The following is a 17,177-nucleotide window of genomic DNA, read 5'->3' as shown; positions in this document are numbered from 1 at the left end:
CTCATTCAAGGGTTTTTCTTTATTTTTACTATTTTCGACAATGTAGAATAATAGTGAAGACATCAAAACTATGTAATAACACATATGGAATCATGTAGTAACTAAAAACGTGTTTAACAAATCAGAGATTTGAGATTCTTCAAATAGCCACCCTTTGCCTTGATGACAGCTTTGCACACTCTTGGAATTCTCTCAACCAGCTTCACCTGGAATGTTCCCACATATGCTGAGCACTTGTTGGCTACTTTCCTTCACCCTACAGTCCGACTCATCCCAAGGCATCTCTATTTGATTTAGGTCAGGGGATTGTGGAGGCCAGATGATCTGATGCAGCACTCTATCACTCTCCTTCTTGGTAAAATAGCCCTTACACAGCCTGGAGGTGTGTTGGGTCATTGTCCTGTTGAAAAACAAATGATAGTCCCACTAAGCCCAATCCAGATCGGATCGTATATCATTGCAGAGGTAGCCATGCTGGTTAAGTGTGCCTTGAATTCTAAATAAATCACAGACTGTGTCACCAGCAAAGCACCCTCACACCATCACACCTCTTCCTCTATGCTTCACATCCATTCACCTACTCTGCATCTCACAAAGACACAGCAGTTGGAACCAATCATCTCCAATTTGGACTCATCAGCCCAAAGGACAAATGTCCACCGGTCTAATGTCCATTGCTGGTGTTTCTTGGCAAGCAAGTTTCTTCTTCTTATTTGTGTCCTTTAGTAGTGGTTTCTTTGCTGCAATTCGACCATGAAGGCCTGATTCACATGTGTCTGAACTATGTGAAGCATTTATTTGAGATGCAACTTCTGAGGCTGGTAACTCTAATGAATATATCTTCTGCAGCTGAGGTAACTCTGGGTCTTCCATTAATGTGGCTGTCCTCATGAGAGCTAGTTTCATCATAGCGCTTGATGGTTTTTGCGATAGCACTTGAAGAAACTTTCAAAGTTCTTGAAACGTTCCATATTGATTGACCTTCATGTCTTAAAGTAATGACGGACTGTTGTTTCTCTTTCCTTATTCGAGCTATTCTTGCCCTAATATGGACTTGGTCTTTAACCAAATAGGGCTATCTTCCGTATACCCCCCCCCCCCCCCTCTGTCACAGCACAGCTGATTGGCTCTTACGCATTAAGAAGGAAAGACATTTCACACATTATCTTTTAAGAAGGCACATCTGTTAATTGAGATGCATTCCCGGTGACTACCTGAGTGTGCAAAGCTGTCTTCAAGGCAACGGGTGGCTATTTGAAGAATCTCAAATATAAAATGTTTTGATTTGTTTAACTCTTTTTTTTTGGTTACTACATGATTCCATATGTGCTATTTCATAGTTTTGATGTCTTCACTACTATTTTACAATGTAGAAAATAGTAAAAAACGATTAAAAACCCTTGAATGAGTAGGTGTTCTAAAACTTTTGACCAGTAGTGTATAATCTCAATGATGCTCCTGTGGAACACTGTGAGGGCCCTCAGGGACAGGCCGGATTTCTTCAGCATCCTAAAGGTAAAGAGTTGCTGTCGTGCCTTCTTCACCACGGTGTCTGTGTGGTTTGACCATTTCAGCTCCTCAGAAACGTGAATGAAGAGGAACTTGAAGCTTTTGACCATTGATGCCTGTTTCCTCAAGTCCACAATCAGCTTCTTTGTTTTGCTGGCATTGAGGCAGAGGTTGTTTACCTCTCACCACGTCATCAGAATTCATATCTTCTCCCTGTAGGGCATATCCTTGTTGTTGGTAATCAGCCCGGTGATTGCGGTGGTAAATAGACAGCAATTAAATATATAGATGAAAACTCTCTTGGTAAATAGTATTATTTATTAACCTAAAGTTTATCATGAGGCATTTTCACACAGGCGAGCAGAACCGCGAGACTTAATATTAGAGATCTCACACCAGATGATGTTAACAAAGAAACACCCAGCTCCCCAATTGAACTTACCCGGGGCTGCCGTTCGATCCTGCCAATGTATGGAAAAACCAGCTAGATGTATATTATCCATGCTCTTGTCCAGCCACGACTCAGGGGAACATAGGATATTACAGTTCTTCAGGTCCCGTTAACAGGCTAGTCTTGAACGGAGCTCATCCAATTTTTTCTCCAGTGATTGTACGTTCGCCAATAGAACAGAGGGTAGAGGCAAATTATTTATTCGCCGTCGTAGTTTCATCAGGGTGCCCGCACGTCAGCCACTCTTACATCGTCTCTTCCTTTTCTGAGTCTCTGGGATTAGGACCTGGTCTGGGGTGAGCAGTAGGTCCCGTGCCGGCGACTCGTTGAAGTAGAAATCTTCCTCCAAATTGAGGTTAGTGATTGCTGTTCTGATGTCCAGAACCTCTTTTCGGTCATGGTGGAAACATCATGTAAAATGTGTTTCAGTGCAAAAAATAGCAGAAATGTTCCGGGGCCCGTAAAACAGCAGATATTCATCGCAACGCTATTCTGTATCTAAATAGTACTTTAAATAGTAAAGAAATACCATTTGTTTGTGAAAAAAATGTGAATGGGAAACAAATGGGTTGATATTCGAACTTGTGCTGAGTAGGCTACCGATACTTTTTCAATCCAAAATATTCAATAAACACAATCGCTGACAGGGCAGGTTTCATTTCTCTGTCTCTGTGTATAGGAAACCCCCCTAGTCCTTTTTTAAATATAATTAATTTGAACAAGTACAAGGTTTCTGCAGTTTGACAGGCTTTCATCCTCCCCAAGGCCAGGAGTTTTTCCATTTTTTTTTTTAAACCATGTGACTTGACTAGAAAAACTCTGGTCCCATCATAGCTCATATTATAACTTTTAACAACAGATTAATCACGTCATAAAGTATAAAGTCTGGAATTTCAATTGGTTTGGTTATCAGATAAGGACAAACTATGGGCCCTATAATATTTTGTCCTCACAACATTATGGGACCTGTGGAGCCACCTCTGGTGCATGTTCTACACTCATTAAGATTGATATAATAGAAGTGAATAATGAATTAATGTGTGTAGACCTGCCAACTTTGCTAATTTACGAATGCTACATACAGTAACTTATAAAGTTACATCATCATTATTACACATGGACGTGCTAGTTAATGGCTAACAAACCTCTATACTTCATAAATACAGATCATAAGGATCTGATACTGTATGAGTGAATAGATGCTAATCCAGGTTTCTGACGAATGTACTGTATGTGTTTGCTTAAGTTCATAACGTAGGAACGTAGGAAATGAGGGGGAACAGCCAGGATCAGGGCTTCAACAATACCTCCAGCTCTTACAGGGTAAGTACACTCCAATACCATCTGTGCCATAAAGGTTGAGACCTCTTGGCAGAAGTGGTAGTGTGCATACAAACAGGGATGGCAGTCTAACTAAGCCATTGCTACATACCTCATAGAGGTCTATCATGATGTTGCCCTCTGGTCCCCCACTGCTCACTATGTTCTCCAGGGCCAGAGTGAAGAAGAGTCCTCGGGCCTCTGACATGTACAGGTTGTAGGAGTCATTCTGGTGCCAGTCCTGCACTGCTGCTACCACCTGGTTATCATCTGTGCTGATTATCTGCAAGTCCTGGTGAAGGAATTATATGTTAGGATACTATGTCATACAATATAATCCAATACAAAACTTTATTTAGTTTCAGGGCTGCAGTGGTACCACTGGGCACAAACTGGTTGAATCAACGTTTCCATGTCCTAAAAAATAAATCAACGTGACGCTGTTGAATCAATTTGGAAAACTGACTGAATACATTTGGGGAATGTTCGTCTTTATTTATTTTTTACCTAACTTTTAACCTCAATCTAATGACATGGTTCACATTTCTTTTGATTACACATTGAATTCATGTTAACTGACAACTCAATAAAATGTTAGTCACAACTAGACGTTGAACTGATGTCTGTATCCAGTGGGGTAATTCTGTACGAAGCTGTACAACTATTCTACTGTTAGTATGGTGTTTGTACATCTGTTCTGTGTTGGGATCCCTCTGTGAAAGCTTTAAAACATTATTGAAATATTTATTTAAATATACTGTCTATATATACTTTCTATTCAATATTTGTATGTTAATTTGATTAAAGTTGGCCTTGGAAAAGCAGAAAAAGCAAGGACATATATTTTTTAGAAGTGTTATAATATCAAAACAGTTTTTCACTGGATTCATAACAGGATAGTAGTAATACTCAACGTAATATTTCCAACCCACCTTTGGTAATATGTACTTAGGTAGCTTCATTGGGAAGAAAGCATTTCTTTTGTAAGACACATAATGGACAGGCCGGCCACCCATTGGTACCTAGAGAAACCAAGCAATTTCTATTTCATTTAGAGCAAAATTATTACAACGAATCACTGTAAATTGGGCTAACAGAGTAATTATGCAATAGTCTTAGTTGTATGTTTTTATACCATTCTCTCTTGGTTTATGGTCATTAATACCTACAAGTTTACTGTACATTAAGATGAACAGTTTTAGAGAATTTTTATTATAACAGAAACATTCAAAATTCCCACCTGAATGAAAACATACTGGTCCTGAACGACCAGGGAATCAGGGCTTATAAATCCAGGGAAAGGCCTGCCTTTGTTGGCCTCTGAGCAGTTCTGCAGCTTACACGTTATATACTGGGACTCTATAACAGATGGTAAATAATTGACACAATGTAACAGGAGAAAATAAGTGCTTCGGGACTATTTCATTGAGTCTAGCATTAATTGCATTGATAGTAAAGGCAGAAAAGCAGGGAAGCCAATTTCTATTTCCACTATTAACAGAGATGGAATGAGTGTCCCTGCGTGTTAGCTACAGCCAAATGAGCCATTCTCCTCAGGGACAAGACAGTAACACTGGAGCCCTTAAGGAACAGACGTTCTCAACACTCCGTCCAACTTAAGAGTCCAGTCCGACCCCTTACATCAGGAGTTCACAAACCTTTTCACTCACCCCCCCCCCCTTCCAGCATTTAATTTTAATTGTATTTTTTTCACCTTTATTTAACCAGGTAGGCTAGTTGAGAACAAGTTCTAATTTGCAACTGCGACCTGGCCAAGATAAAGCGTAGCAATTTGACACATACAACGACACAGAGTTACACATGGAATAAACCAAACATACAGTCAATAATAGAGTAGAACAAAAGAAAACAAATACAGTGAGTGCAAATGAGGTAAGTTACAGAAATAAATAGGCCATGGTGGCGAAGTAATTGCAATATAGCAATTAAACACTGGAATGGTAGATCGGCAGAAGATGAATGTGCAGGTAGAGATACTGGGGTGCAGAGGAGCAAAATAAATAAATAAATAAATACCAGTATGGGGATGAGGTAGGTAGATAGATGGGCTGTTTACAGATGGGCTATGTACAGGTGCAGTGATCTGTAAGCTGCTCTGACAGCTGGTGCTTAAAGCTAGTGAGGGAGATGTGAGTCTCCAGCTTCAGAGATTTTTGCAATTCGTTCCAGTCATGGGCAGCAGAGAACTGGAAGGAAAGACGACCAAAGGAGGAATTGGCTTTGGGGGAGACCAGTGAGATATACCTGCTGAAACGTGTGCTACGAGTGGGTGCTGCTATGGTGACCAGTGAGCTGAGATAAGGCGGGGCTTTACCTAGCATAGACTTGTAGATAACCTGTAGCCAGTGGGTTTGGCGACGAGTATGAAGCGAGGGCCAACCAACGAGAGCGTACAGGTCGCAATGGTGGGTAGTGTATGGGGCTTTGGTGACAAAACGGATGGCACTGTGATAGACTTCATCCAGTTTGTTGAGTAGAGTGTTGGAGGCTATTTTATAGATGACATTACCGAAGTCGAGGATCGGTAGGATGGTCAGTTTTAGGAGGGTATGCTTGGCAGCATGAGTGGGGGACATCCCCCCCCCCCCCCCCCCCCCCCATGCGTGCGCACGGGCCATGTCTATCTCTATGGGCACAACCCCTGTTCATGACACAAACTGTTCACACCCCTCTTTGTTGGTGGGGAGAATTTTGCAGTTTAAAGCTTATTTCCTGCAATTCTACACATTTTGTTATGGGGTGCAAAGAACATTGTCATTTAAAAGCAAATCTTCTTGCAATTCTATACATTTTACTATGTTTAATGTTTATTCATGTGATATTTGAGTAAGAAAAAAGTTACAACAATATCTATGGGCAAAAAAAAACGACATAAAAAAGCATTAGCTGACATGGGATAGCTCTCTATGGTATGCAATGACTAACATAACGAGAGGAACTGATGATGCACTACCCAATTTTGAAATTGCACCTTCTGCGTTCTAATGTACCGTACTAGAATAACACCTGCTCTTACTATGACATAAACTGACCAGGTGAATCCAAGCGAAAGCTATTATCCCTTATTGATGTCACTTGTTCAATCCACTTCAATCAGTGTAGATGAAGGGGAGGAGACAGGTTAAGTCTTGAGACAGTTGAGACATGGATTGTTTATGTGTGCCATTCAGAGGGTGAATAGGCAAGACAAAAGTGCCTTTGAACGGGTATGGCAGTATGTACCAGGCGCACCGGTTTGAGTGTGTCAAGAACTGCAACACTGCTGAGTTTTCCATGCTCAACAGTTTCCCGTGTTAATCAAGAATGGTACACCACCCAAAGGACATCTAGCCAACTTGTCACAACTGTGGGAAGCATTGGAGTAAACATAGGCCAGCACCCTGTAAAGCAGGGATCATCAACTAGACTAAAGCCTCAGGCAGTTCTTTTTCTTGAGCGGATAGTCGGGGGCTGGAATAAAATAACAAATCATTTGTAGACTGCAAGTCTGCCCTGTTGGCTGGCAGTTGGGGAACCCTGCTGTAAAGGCTGTTTAGCAGATAGAAAATGTCACTTGTGTGTGAGCCCAAGAATCCCTATAATAAAGTCCTCAAATGAGATGTCCTAGATGTGATGATGACTCACGTCTATCAGAAACACTGGTCTCCAAGTGAATCATTCCTGGCTCTTGGTCCAAACCCAGTTTTGACCTGTGGGGACAGGAGAGGCAACTGAGGAACATAGCAAAACATCTATCCAATTATGATATGTGCATCATATGGTAAGTATTTGTGGATTTGTAGTAGTATCAGTTAATTCATGATTTGAACATTTTCGTCGATGATGTGTGAATTTATCTCATGATTCAGATATGATATCTTAATTGAAGAGTATGCTGTAGGTGTGCCTTGTGATTAAATAAATCATCTGTTTAACAAGATGAAGAAAGGCACGCTGAGGTCAAACTGTATGGGAAACATGAATAATCCTTCTGTTTGTTCTCATCTATTCCAAAAGGATCCTGTGACAGTGCTTCACAAAGTCATAAAACAAGTGAGTGACCAGAGATACTCATTTACAAATGTCAACCCCTTTGTTCAATTGCGCTATTAAAACATTAGCTTTCTAGAGGGGACAAAGTCATGTTGGAAAACATTTGAAGGAAAACAATGTTTGTGATTTCCATTTTGATTCAATTCAATTATAATAGAGAACCTAGCTGCATGAAACGTTGATCCCTTTCTCTTTGAAAATATAACAATGACAACAAACATTTCCCACAAACATGACCCCATCAATCACTGGGCCTGTGTGGTAATTCAAGGGGAAGGTACTTCGGAGCCATTTCATGCTCTTTCAAAAGAGCCACGACTGGGAAGCAGCGGTTCAGTGTGGAGTGACAAGTGTGACCACTTGTTGCATTAATAGCAGCTAAGTGTGGAAGAAGATGGGTTTCTCCTCACATTCCATAGTGTGTCAGTGTCTGAGACATAATTTAAAAAAAGGGCCCATCTTGCTTCCCTCAGCACTCCGTAATTGTCTTTCTGCTCCATCTTTTTCTAATGGTCTTTCTGTCAAATACTTCATCATCTTCTATTGGAGAACAGCAGCCACATGTTCTTAGATAGGCTGCTTCTATGTTCTTCTATCACTCCGGAATGTATGGACTACATGCCTGCATTGTGTGAGCTATACTGCTCGTTATCAGGTTGATGGTGTAACTCTGCCAAGTTGAGGCTATTGTAACATAAACTGCAGTATGTGAAGCAGCAACATATTTGAAGTGTATATTAACTGAAAATATTACCTGTATTTTGTCCTTGACGAAATATGCATGCACTACCTGAATGTAATATTCCCGTCTATAGAAGCCATGCTTTGTTATGATTCTGAACGGTCAGAAAGCTAGCAACAATATTAAAAGATGCCATGTGGGGAATCGTATGTGGCTCGTTTCAGCTAGTTTTATCATGTTCTTGATACAATGTCTTGTTTTGAGTGAATTGCTTTCAATGCTAACATGGATCAAATGTGCTAGCTAGCTAACCAACAACTGCAACAATGTACTTGAGAGACAACAAGTGCTCATTCTGCAAATGTATTTACGTTTTCAACAAACATTTGGAGACTAAATATAGTTAAAACATGTCAACAATCTAAGCCAACACTGTTTTGCCCCCTAGTTGAGCACGTGTACAGTATGTATTGTTGCTAAACAACCAACCCGTCTATACGCACAACCTGTAAATATACTGTACCTCCATACACAACACACACATACTGTAAATATGTTACCAATGTTACCACAGGTTGATAAGTAATTGTAAACTAGAATGAATTCATCATATGACTAATTAAGAAACTAATCTATTACTCAATATTTTATCCATCTCTACTGTTGTATCATCTCCACCAGGAAATCTTAGGGCAAATATATCAACTGTTTAGAACAAGAGGCCAATAATGGCTTTAACTTGATGGTACATTGCTTCCACTGCATCTTTCTTTTGCTCCAGTTTTGGGCTAAAAATAAATTCATCATCATTTGTTCGCAAGTGAAGAGTTTGTGAAATACGTTTGTCTAATTTTAGTCCCAATATTAGTAAATGTGAAATATGAACGAATTAGGGTATTCTAATTGAGTTATCCACTTTAAGAGATGATGATGTCCAAATTGTGTTATTTATCAAAACATTAAAAGCTACCTGATCACCCAAAAAGTATTAATCTCCCTTGCTTCATGGTAAAATAAAAAATATTATGTTTAGCAAAAACACATTAATATTATAATGATCTGGCAACAGGCACTACTGCATTAAGTTACTATATGTCGTGCAAATAATGTAGATTAGAGACCATTACTAAATACATTATTTCTTAAGAACAACAGTTGGAACTTGAAAAAATAGTGTACAATTTATTTATTAAACTATTAATGTGTTCATCAGGACCATACTTGTATCTACTACAGTGCCTTGCAAAAGTATTCATACGCGATGGAATTTTTCCTATTTTATTGCATTATAACCTGTCATTTAAATATAATTTTATTTGGATTTCATGTAATGGACATACACAAAACGGTCCAAATTGTTTAAAAAAATTCTAAAGAATAAAAAAATGTCATAAAATTGGTGCGTACATATGTATTCACCCCCATTGCTATGAAGACAATAAATAAGATCTGGTGCAACCAATTACCTTAAGATGTCACATAATTAGTTAAATAAAGTCCACCTGTGTGCAATCCAAGTGTCACATGATTTCAGCATATATAGAGTTGAAGTCGGAAGTTTGCATACAATTAGGTTGGAGTCATTAAAATGTGTTTTTCAACCAATCCACAATCTTCTTTTTCACAAACTACAGTTCTGGCAAGTCGGTTAGGACTTTGTGCATGGCACAAGTCATTTGTCCAACAATTGTTTACAGACAGATTATTTCACTTATAATTCACTGTATCACAATTCCAGTGGGTCAGAAGTTCACATGACTGTGCCTTTAAAAAGCTTGGAAAATTCCAGAAAATGAAGTCATGGCTTTAGAAGCTTCTGATAGGTTAATTGACATAATTTGAGATAATTGGAGGTGTTCCTGTGGATGTATTTCAAGGCCTACCTTCAAACTCAGTGCCTCTTTGCTTGACATCATGGGAAAATCAAAAGAAATCAGCCAAGACCCCAGAAAAAAAATTGTAGACCTCCACAAGTCTGGTTCATCCAGTAATTTTCAAACACCGTATCGAAGGTATCACGAAGGTATCACGTTCATCTGTACAAACAACAGTACGCAAGTATGAACACCCTTGGATCATGCAGCCGTCATACCACTCAGGAAGGAGACACGTTCTGTATCCTAGAGAAGAATGTACTTTGGTGTGAAAAGTGCAAATTAATCCCAGAACAACAGCAAAGGACCTTGTGAAGATGCTGGAGGAAACAGGTAGAAAAGTATCTATATCCACAGTAAAACGAGTCCTTTAGCGACATAACCTGAAAGGCCGCTCAGCAAGGAAGAAGCCACTGCTCCAAAACCACCACAAAAAAGCCAGACTATGGTTTGCAACTGCACATGGGGACAAAGATAATACTTTTTGGAGAAATGTCCACTGGTCTGATGAAACAAAAATAGAACTGTTTGGCCATAATGACTATCCTCATTTTGAGGAAAAAGGGGGAGGCTTGCAAGCTGAAGAACACCATCCCAACCGTGAAGCACGGGGGTGGCAGCATCATGTTGTGGGGGTGCTTTGCTGCAGGAGGGACTGGTGCACTTCACAAAATAGATGGCATCGTGAGGAAAGAAAATGATGTGGATATATTGAAGCAACATCTCATGACATCAGTCAGGAAGTTAAAGCTTGGTCGCAAATGGGTCTTCCAAATGGACAATGACCCCAAGCATACTTCCAAAGTTGTGGCAAAATGGCGTAAGGACATCAAAGTCAAGGTATTGGAGAGGCCATCGCAAGGCCTGACCTCAATCCTATAGAACATTTGTGGGCAGAACTGAAAAAGTGTGTGCAAGCAAGGAGGCCTACAAACCTGACTCAGTTACACCAGCTCTGTAAGGAGGAATGGGTCGAAATTCACCCAACTTATTGTGGGAAGCTTGTAGAAGGCTACCCGAAACGTTTGACCCAAGTTAAACAATTTAAAGGCAATGCTACCAAATACTAATTGAGTGTATGTAAACTTCTGACCCACTGGGACGGCAGGGTAGCCTAGTGGTTAGAGCATTGGACTAGTAAATGAAAGGTTGAAAGTTCAAATCCCGGAGCTGACAAGGTACAAAATCTGTTGTTCTGCCCCTGAACAGGCAGTTAACCCACTGTTCCTAGGCTGTCATTGAAAATAAGAGTTTGTTCTTAATATCCTTCCTGTTTGGCCCTGTCCGGGGGTGTCCTCGGATGGGGCCACAGTGTCTCCTGACCCCTCCTGTCTCAGCCTCCAGTATTTATGCTGCAGTAGTTTATGTGTCGGGGGGCTGGGGTCAGTTTGTTATATCTGGAGTACTTCTCCTGTCCTATTCGGTGTCCTGTGTGAATCTAAGTGTGCGTTCTCTAATTCTCTCCTTCTCTCTTTCTTTCTCTCTCTCGGAGGACCTGAGCCCTAGGACCATGCCCCAGGACTACCTGACATGATGACTCCTTGCTGTCCCCAGTCCACCTGGCCATGCTGCTGTTCCAGTTTCAACTGACCTGAGCCCTAGGACCATGCCCCAGGACTACCTGACATGATGACTCCTTGCTGTCCCCAGTCTACCTGGCCATGCTGCTGCTCCAGTTTCAACTTCCACCTGACTGTGCTGCTGCTCTAGTTTCAACTGTTCTGCCTTATTATTATTCGACCATGCTGGTCATTTATGAACATTGAACATCTTGACCATGTTCTGTTATAATCTCCACCCGGCACAGCCAGAAGAGGACTGGCCACCCCACATAGCCTGGTTCCTCTCTAGGTTTCTTCCTAGGTATTGGCCTTTCTAGGGAGTTTTTCCTAGCCACCGTGCTTCTCCACCTGCATTGCTTGCTGTTTGGGGTTTTAGGCTGGGTTTCTGTACAGCACTTTGAGATATCAGCTGATGTACGAAGGGCTATATAAATACATTTGATTTGATTTGATTTGATTTATGGCACCACAACAAACCTGCCAAGAGAGGGCCGCCCAACAGAACTCACAGACCAGGCAAGGAGGGCATTAACCAGAGAGGCAACAAAGAAACCAAAGATAACCCTGAAGGCGCTGCAAAGCTCCACAGCGGAGATTGGAGTATCTGTCCATAAGACCACTTTAAGCCGTACACTCCACAGAGCTGGGCTTTATGGAAGAGTGGCCAGATATTTTTGGCCAACAAGGAAAACGCTATGGTGGTGGCAGCATCATGCTGTGTGGATGTTTTCCATCGGCAGGGACTGGGAAACTGGTCAGAATTGAAGGAATGATGGATTGCACTAAATACAGGAAAATTCTTGAGGGAAACCTGTTTCAGTCTTCCAGAGGTTTGAGACTGGCACGGAGGTTCACCTTCCAGCACGACAATGACCCTAAGCATACTGCTAAAGCAACACTCGAATGGTTTAAGGGGAAACATTTGAATCTACTGGATTGGCCTGGTCAAAGACCAGACCTCAATCCAATTGAGAATCTGTGGTATGACTTAAATATCGCTGTACACCAGCGGAACTCATCCAACGTGAAGGAGCTGGAGCAGTTTTGCCTTGAAGACTGGCCAAAAATCCCTGTGGCTAGATGTGCCAAGCTTATAGAGCCATGCCCCAAGAGACTTGCAGCTGTAATTGCTGCAAAAGGTGACTCTACAAAGTATTGACTTTGGGGGGGGGGGGGTGAATGAATAGTTATGCACGCTCATGTTAAACATTTTGTGTCTTATTTCTTGTTTGTTTCATAATTAAACATATTTTGCATCTTCAAAGTGGTAGGCATGTTGTGTAAATCAAATGATACAACCCCCCCCCAAATCATTTTTAATGCCAGGTTGTAAGGCAACAAAATAGGAAAAATGCCAAGGGGGGTGAATATTTTCACAAGCCACTGTATATGCCATCTATTGAGTTCAACTCCGGTACTAGCAGGTACTTCTTGAGATTAAATTAATTGTGTCAATTCTGATGGGCTATCAGTTCAAAATGCTGTCAGTAGAGGAAAGAGTGGTACTTTGTTTTCTATGAATATTGTATTACAGAGACTTGAAGTATGTGTCCAATGATGATAGAAAGAGATTTTTACTCTCACCAGTAAAATCTGTTGGGGACTACCCTGTCATGCACGAGCTGCCATCTTCTTCCAAATTCAACAGAGACGTACAGCTGCAAGAAAAGAACATCCTATAGTTTAAAAAATCAGAAGAGAAAGAATAACATTTTATTCCAGAGTTAAAACTAAGAGTTAAAATGAAGGAAACATTAGACCTGGAGAATTCTCTCCTTCCATTTTAGGGACTGTCATCTATGTCTCATGGAGGGTCATTCAACATTTCAATTATATTGCTTAGTTTTTTCACTTTTTGCACTGCACTTCAGAGCACTTTGATTGTTTTTGTTATGAGTGCTGTACAGCTGAATCTTTAAAGCAGGCTTGAAAATAGTAGTTCATGATGTAATGCCTTGTGACTATTTGAGAGAGAGAGATAGCGAGAGACAGATTTTTAAATGCCATGCTCGTTTTGGCTCCCAGTGGTACCTGTCTATGGCCATAGGATTTGTCCCTAATTGACATTATAAAACGACACACTTAACCATCAGTATAGGGGCAGCATTTTCACTTTGGATGAATTGCGTGCCCATAGTGAACTGCCTCCTACTCTGTCCCAGATGCTAATATATGCATATTATTATTATTATTGGATAGAAAACACTCTGAAGTTTCTAAAACTGTTTGAATTCTGTCTGTGAGTATAACAGAACTCATAAGGCAGGCAAATTTCCAAACAGGAAGTGGAAATTCTGGGGCAGGTTGATTTTCAACTCATCGCCTTTTCACATGCAAATAAGATATGGATCTGCCAGGTCTTGGTAGATTTGCAGTGGTCTGATACTCCTTCCATTTCAATATTATCGCTTGCACAGTGCTCCTTGGGATGTTTAAAGCTTGGGAAATATTTTTGTATCCAAATCCGGCTTTAAACTTCTTCACAACAGTATCTCGGACCTGCCTGGTGTGTTCCTTGTTCTTCATGATGCTCTCTGCGCTTTTAACGGACCTCTGAGACTGTCACAGTGCAGGTGCATTTATACGGAGACTTGATTACACACAGGTGTATTTATCATCATTAGTCATTTGGGTCAACATTGGATCATTCAGAGATCCTCACTGAAGTTCTGGAGAGCGTTTGCTGCACTGAAAGTAAAGGGGCTGAATCATTTTGCACGCCCAATTTTTCAGTTTTTGATTTGTTAAAAAAGTTTGAAATATCCAATAAATGTCGTTCTACTTCATGATTGTGTCCCACTTGTTGTTGATTCTTCACTAAAAAATACAGTTTTATATCATTATGTTTGAAGCCTGAAATGTGGCAAACGGTCGCAAAGTTCAAGGGGGCCGAATACTTTCGCAAGGCACTGTATACTGTAATATGTGTGTGTGTTCACTAACAAGTCTAAAACAAGACACCTGCTTAGCCTTTCAGCTGAAATTGCAATCAGCAGTGTTTGAAAGGCACAAGGCTGAAATCTATTCCGTTTTGAATGTGTGGTTCACAGTTTTGACAGCAGTGTGTTAGCATTTGAACAAAGTGCTGTAAATCCACAGTGTTGTGCAGGTTGTGGTTAAAGTCATGGGATAAGTGTGTAGAGTTTTGAAAACTGTGTTCAAGCAATGAAAAACGAACTAGAGTTTGGTCCACATGAACTGCTGCTGTGCAGACTGTAGTTAGAGTTTTGCACATGTGACTCCAGTTGTGTCCACTGTCGTTTAGCAATCGAAAAAAACTGTAACTAAGTCCACTACTCTGAAGAGAGCACATTGATGTGTCGGCTACTAAGAGGTGGGAGGTGCTTTCCCCACTGAAAGACAATGATGCTAATAAAAGAACAGGCAGAAGTGTGGAGCACACAGCTATGGTTGAAGTAAACATCTTGTTAAAGCCAATAAGGTCAATAGACTCACTGGAATTAACAAGACCCTTACCTCAATCAAGTTGTGTGTGTTTTCTCCCCCCTCCTCACTCCTCAGTTATAATTGACCGGATTCTCTTTACCTTCTGGTCATGACCGTAAGCCAGGATCCAGTCCTCCTGCTCTGGGTGGAAGAGGAGGCTGAGGATGTCGAAGGCTAAGTGGTACCTCTGATAGGATGCGCCCTCATCAAGACTAATGAGCAGGCTGCTCTCCACCTCTGGGTCGGTCAGTAACATGATCTGATATGAGAGAGGACGGGTCAGGAGACGAAAGGAGAGATTTATAAATCACAACATTTAGCAATAATTATCATTATCCATTCAAGTCCGTAATGATTAAACTTGCTATTTATACTATAGTTATGAGTTTTCCCTTTAAAAAGAAACACATGAAAAAAATCACGTGAATAGAATACATGCAAAAGAACACGTATGGTTTTCGGACATATGTGAACAAATCACTTGAAAAAATGTAATGCTACGTGAAATTTTGACTGGTAAGACACGTATGGTTTTTGGACGTGTGTGACATTTCACATACATTTTACACGTGAAGAAATCACGTGAAAAATGTAATGTGGGAAAAACAGACACGTGGTTTTCAGACACTTGAAGTTTCACATGACTCAGATACATGTGGTTAACCAATATTTCACCTGATATTTATTATACATTTGGATTTTTCAATTTCACATGTGAAAGTTAGATTTTCACGTGTGTAGTTTTCCTACATGTGAAACTGCAAATTTGGTATTCACATGTGATCGATTTTCACATGTACTTGCAATTCAACTTGTGAAACCACAAATTTAAAATGTGCAACTGCAATTCACGTGAGGTGAAAACATGTTTTTTTTTCTCACGTGAAAAAGTTGTGTTAACATGTGAACTCTAAATTTAATACAGGTAGTGTCACATGTGAAATGTATACCTGGACTCAGAGGTAGATGTAACATAGTAAATGTAAATCCGGGACACTCAAAATAGCATGATATGTTACGTTTCGTGTGCTATGTATTCATTTGTGGATGTCCATCATCCATTTTGTATCATATGTTACGAATTACAATTCATATGATATGTTACAAAATTGCAAAACATATGATATGTTATGAATTCCAATGCTGTTAGCTAGGTGGCTAACATTAGCTAGGCTAGGGTTTAGGGTTAGGGATTAAGGTTAGGGTTAGGTTAAAGGGTTAAGGTTAGGGGAAAGGTTAGCTAACATGCTAAGTATTTGAAAAGTAGCTAAAAAGTAGTAAGTTATTTCAAAGTTGCTAATTAGCTAAAATGCTAAAGCTGTCCGTGATGAGATTGGAACAGATTGTGTTGTTAGACATTCGCGTTATACGCCTACCCATCCACCCTGACCAACCACCATACTTTAATTTTTTGCCTGAAGTAACCTTCTATCTTATGTAACCTTACCATACAGTATGTAACATATGAATCTGATTTGAGTGTCCCGGATTTACATTTAGTATGCTATTTGAAAATATGCTTTCATATACGAAACAGCAGAATTTGACATGTGTTTTTCTGTAAGGGTTAAGGACAGCAAACAGATATGGTAATGGTATGGTACATGGTAAGAGCAGATACATGTACGAGGACATACCTTTCGTTTGTTATTCGGACTCACGTACAAGTAGCTTAGTAATGTTTTTGGTCCCACCTTTTCATTAAGTTTCTCATATGTGGTTCCATAGTCTATTGACCTAGAATTCAATTATGGGATGAACAAAAATGTGTTATTCTGCTGTTAATGGTGAGAATGAGAGCACGGAGCAATATCAATGATAATACCTATGGCTATGCGGGCAAGCAGAAAATTAAAACAGGAAATAATACAACACAATTTGCCAGTTGAATAGAGAACTGTTTCATTATCAGAATAAACATGGATATATGCGAGATAATTATATGATTTGTCGTCAAAGTAAAACATTCAGTATTCAAGTCTCCTAAAATGTTGACACCATAATGACCATTATAAATAGCAACCCTGTATCTCAGTACTATCATAAAAAACCAGTTTGATGACAACTGTGGTGGAGTTGGATACAGTTATATAATCATATTAGAAAAATGAGATGTATGGAGTCATAAACCATTTACAGAAGCATCTACAGTGAGGGAAAAAAGTATTTGATCCCCTGCTGATTTTGTACGTTTGCCCACTGATAAAGAAATGATCAGTCTATCATTTTAATGGTAGATTGATTTGAACAGTGATAGACAGAATAACAACAACAAAAAA

General features: G+C 40.0%; 1 protein-coding gene across 1 annotated transcript in view; it reads right to left on the bottom strand.

The window, feature by feature from the left end:
* LOC109898856 (VPS10 domain-containing receptor SorCS1-like) overlaps positions 1-17,177 on the bottom strand; it is a 116,416-nt gene that overhangs the window by 47,515 nt on the left and 51,724 nt on the right. The window contains exons 4-10 of the mRNA XM_031835001.1: positions 16,536-16,635; positions 14,999-15,157; positions 13,036-13,109; positions 6,926-6,990; positions 4,521-4,639; positions 4,213-4,302; positions 3,393-3,572 (exon numbers count right to left, since the gene is read on the bottom strand). Of these exons, the coding sequence (XP_031690861.1) occupies positions 3,393-3,572; positions 4,213-4,302; positions 4,521-4,639; positions 6,926-6,990; positions 13,036-13,109; positions 14,999-15,157; positions 16,536-16,635 (787 nt within the window). The remainder of the gene's footprint in view (positions 1-3,392; positions 3,573-4,212; positions 4,303-4,520; positions 4,640-6,925; positions 6,991-13,035; positions 13,110-14,998; positions 15,158-16,535; positions 16,636-17,177) is intronic.

The sequence above is a fragment of the Oncorhynchus kisutch genome, linkage group LG11 (assembly GCF_002021735.2).
Source record: "Oncorhynchus kisutch isolate 150728-3 linkage group LG11, Okis_V2, whole genome shotgun sequence".
NCBI lineage: Eukaryota > Metazoa > Chordata > Actinopteri > Salmoniformes > Salmonidae > Oncorhynchus > Oncorhynchus kisutch.
This window is presented reverse-complemented; position numbering and strand designations above follow the sequence as displayed.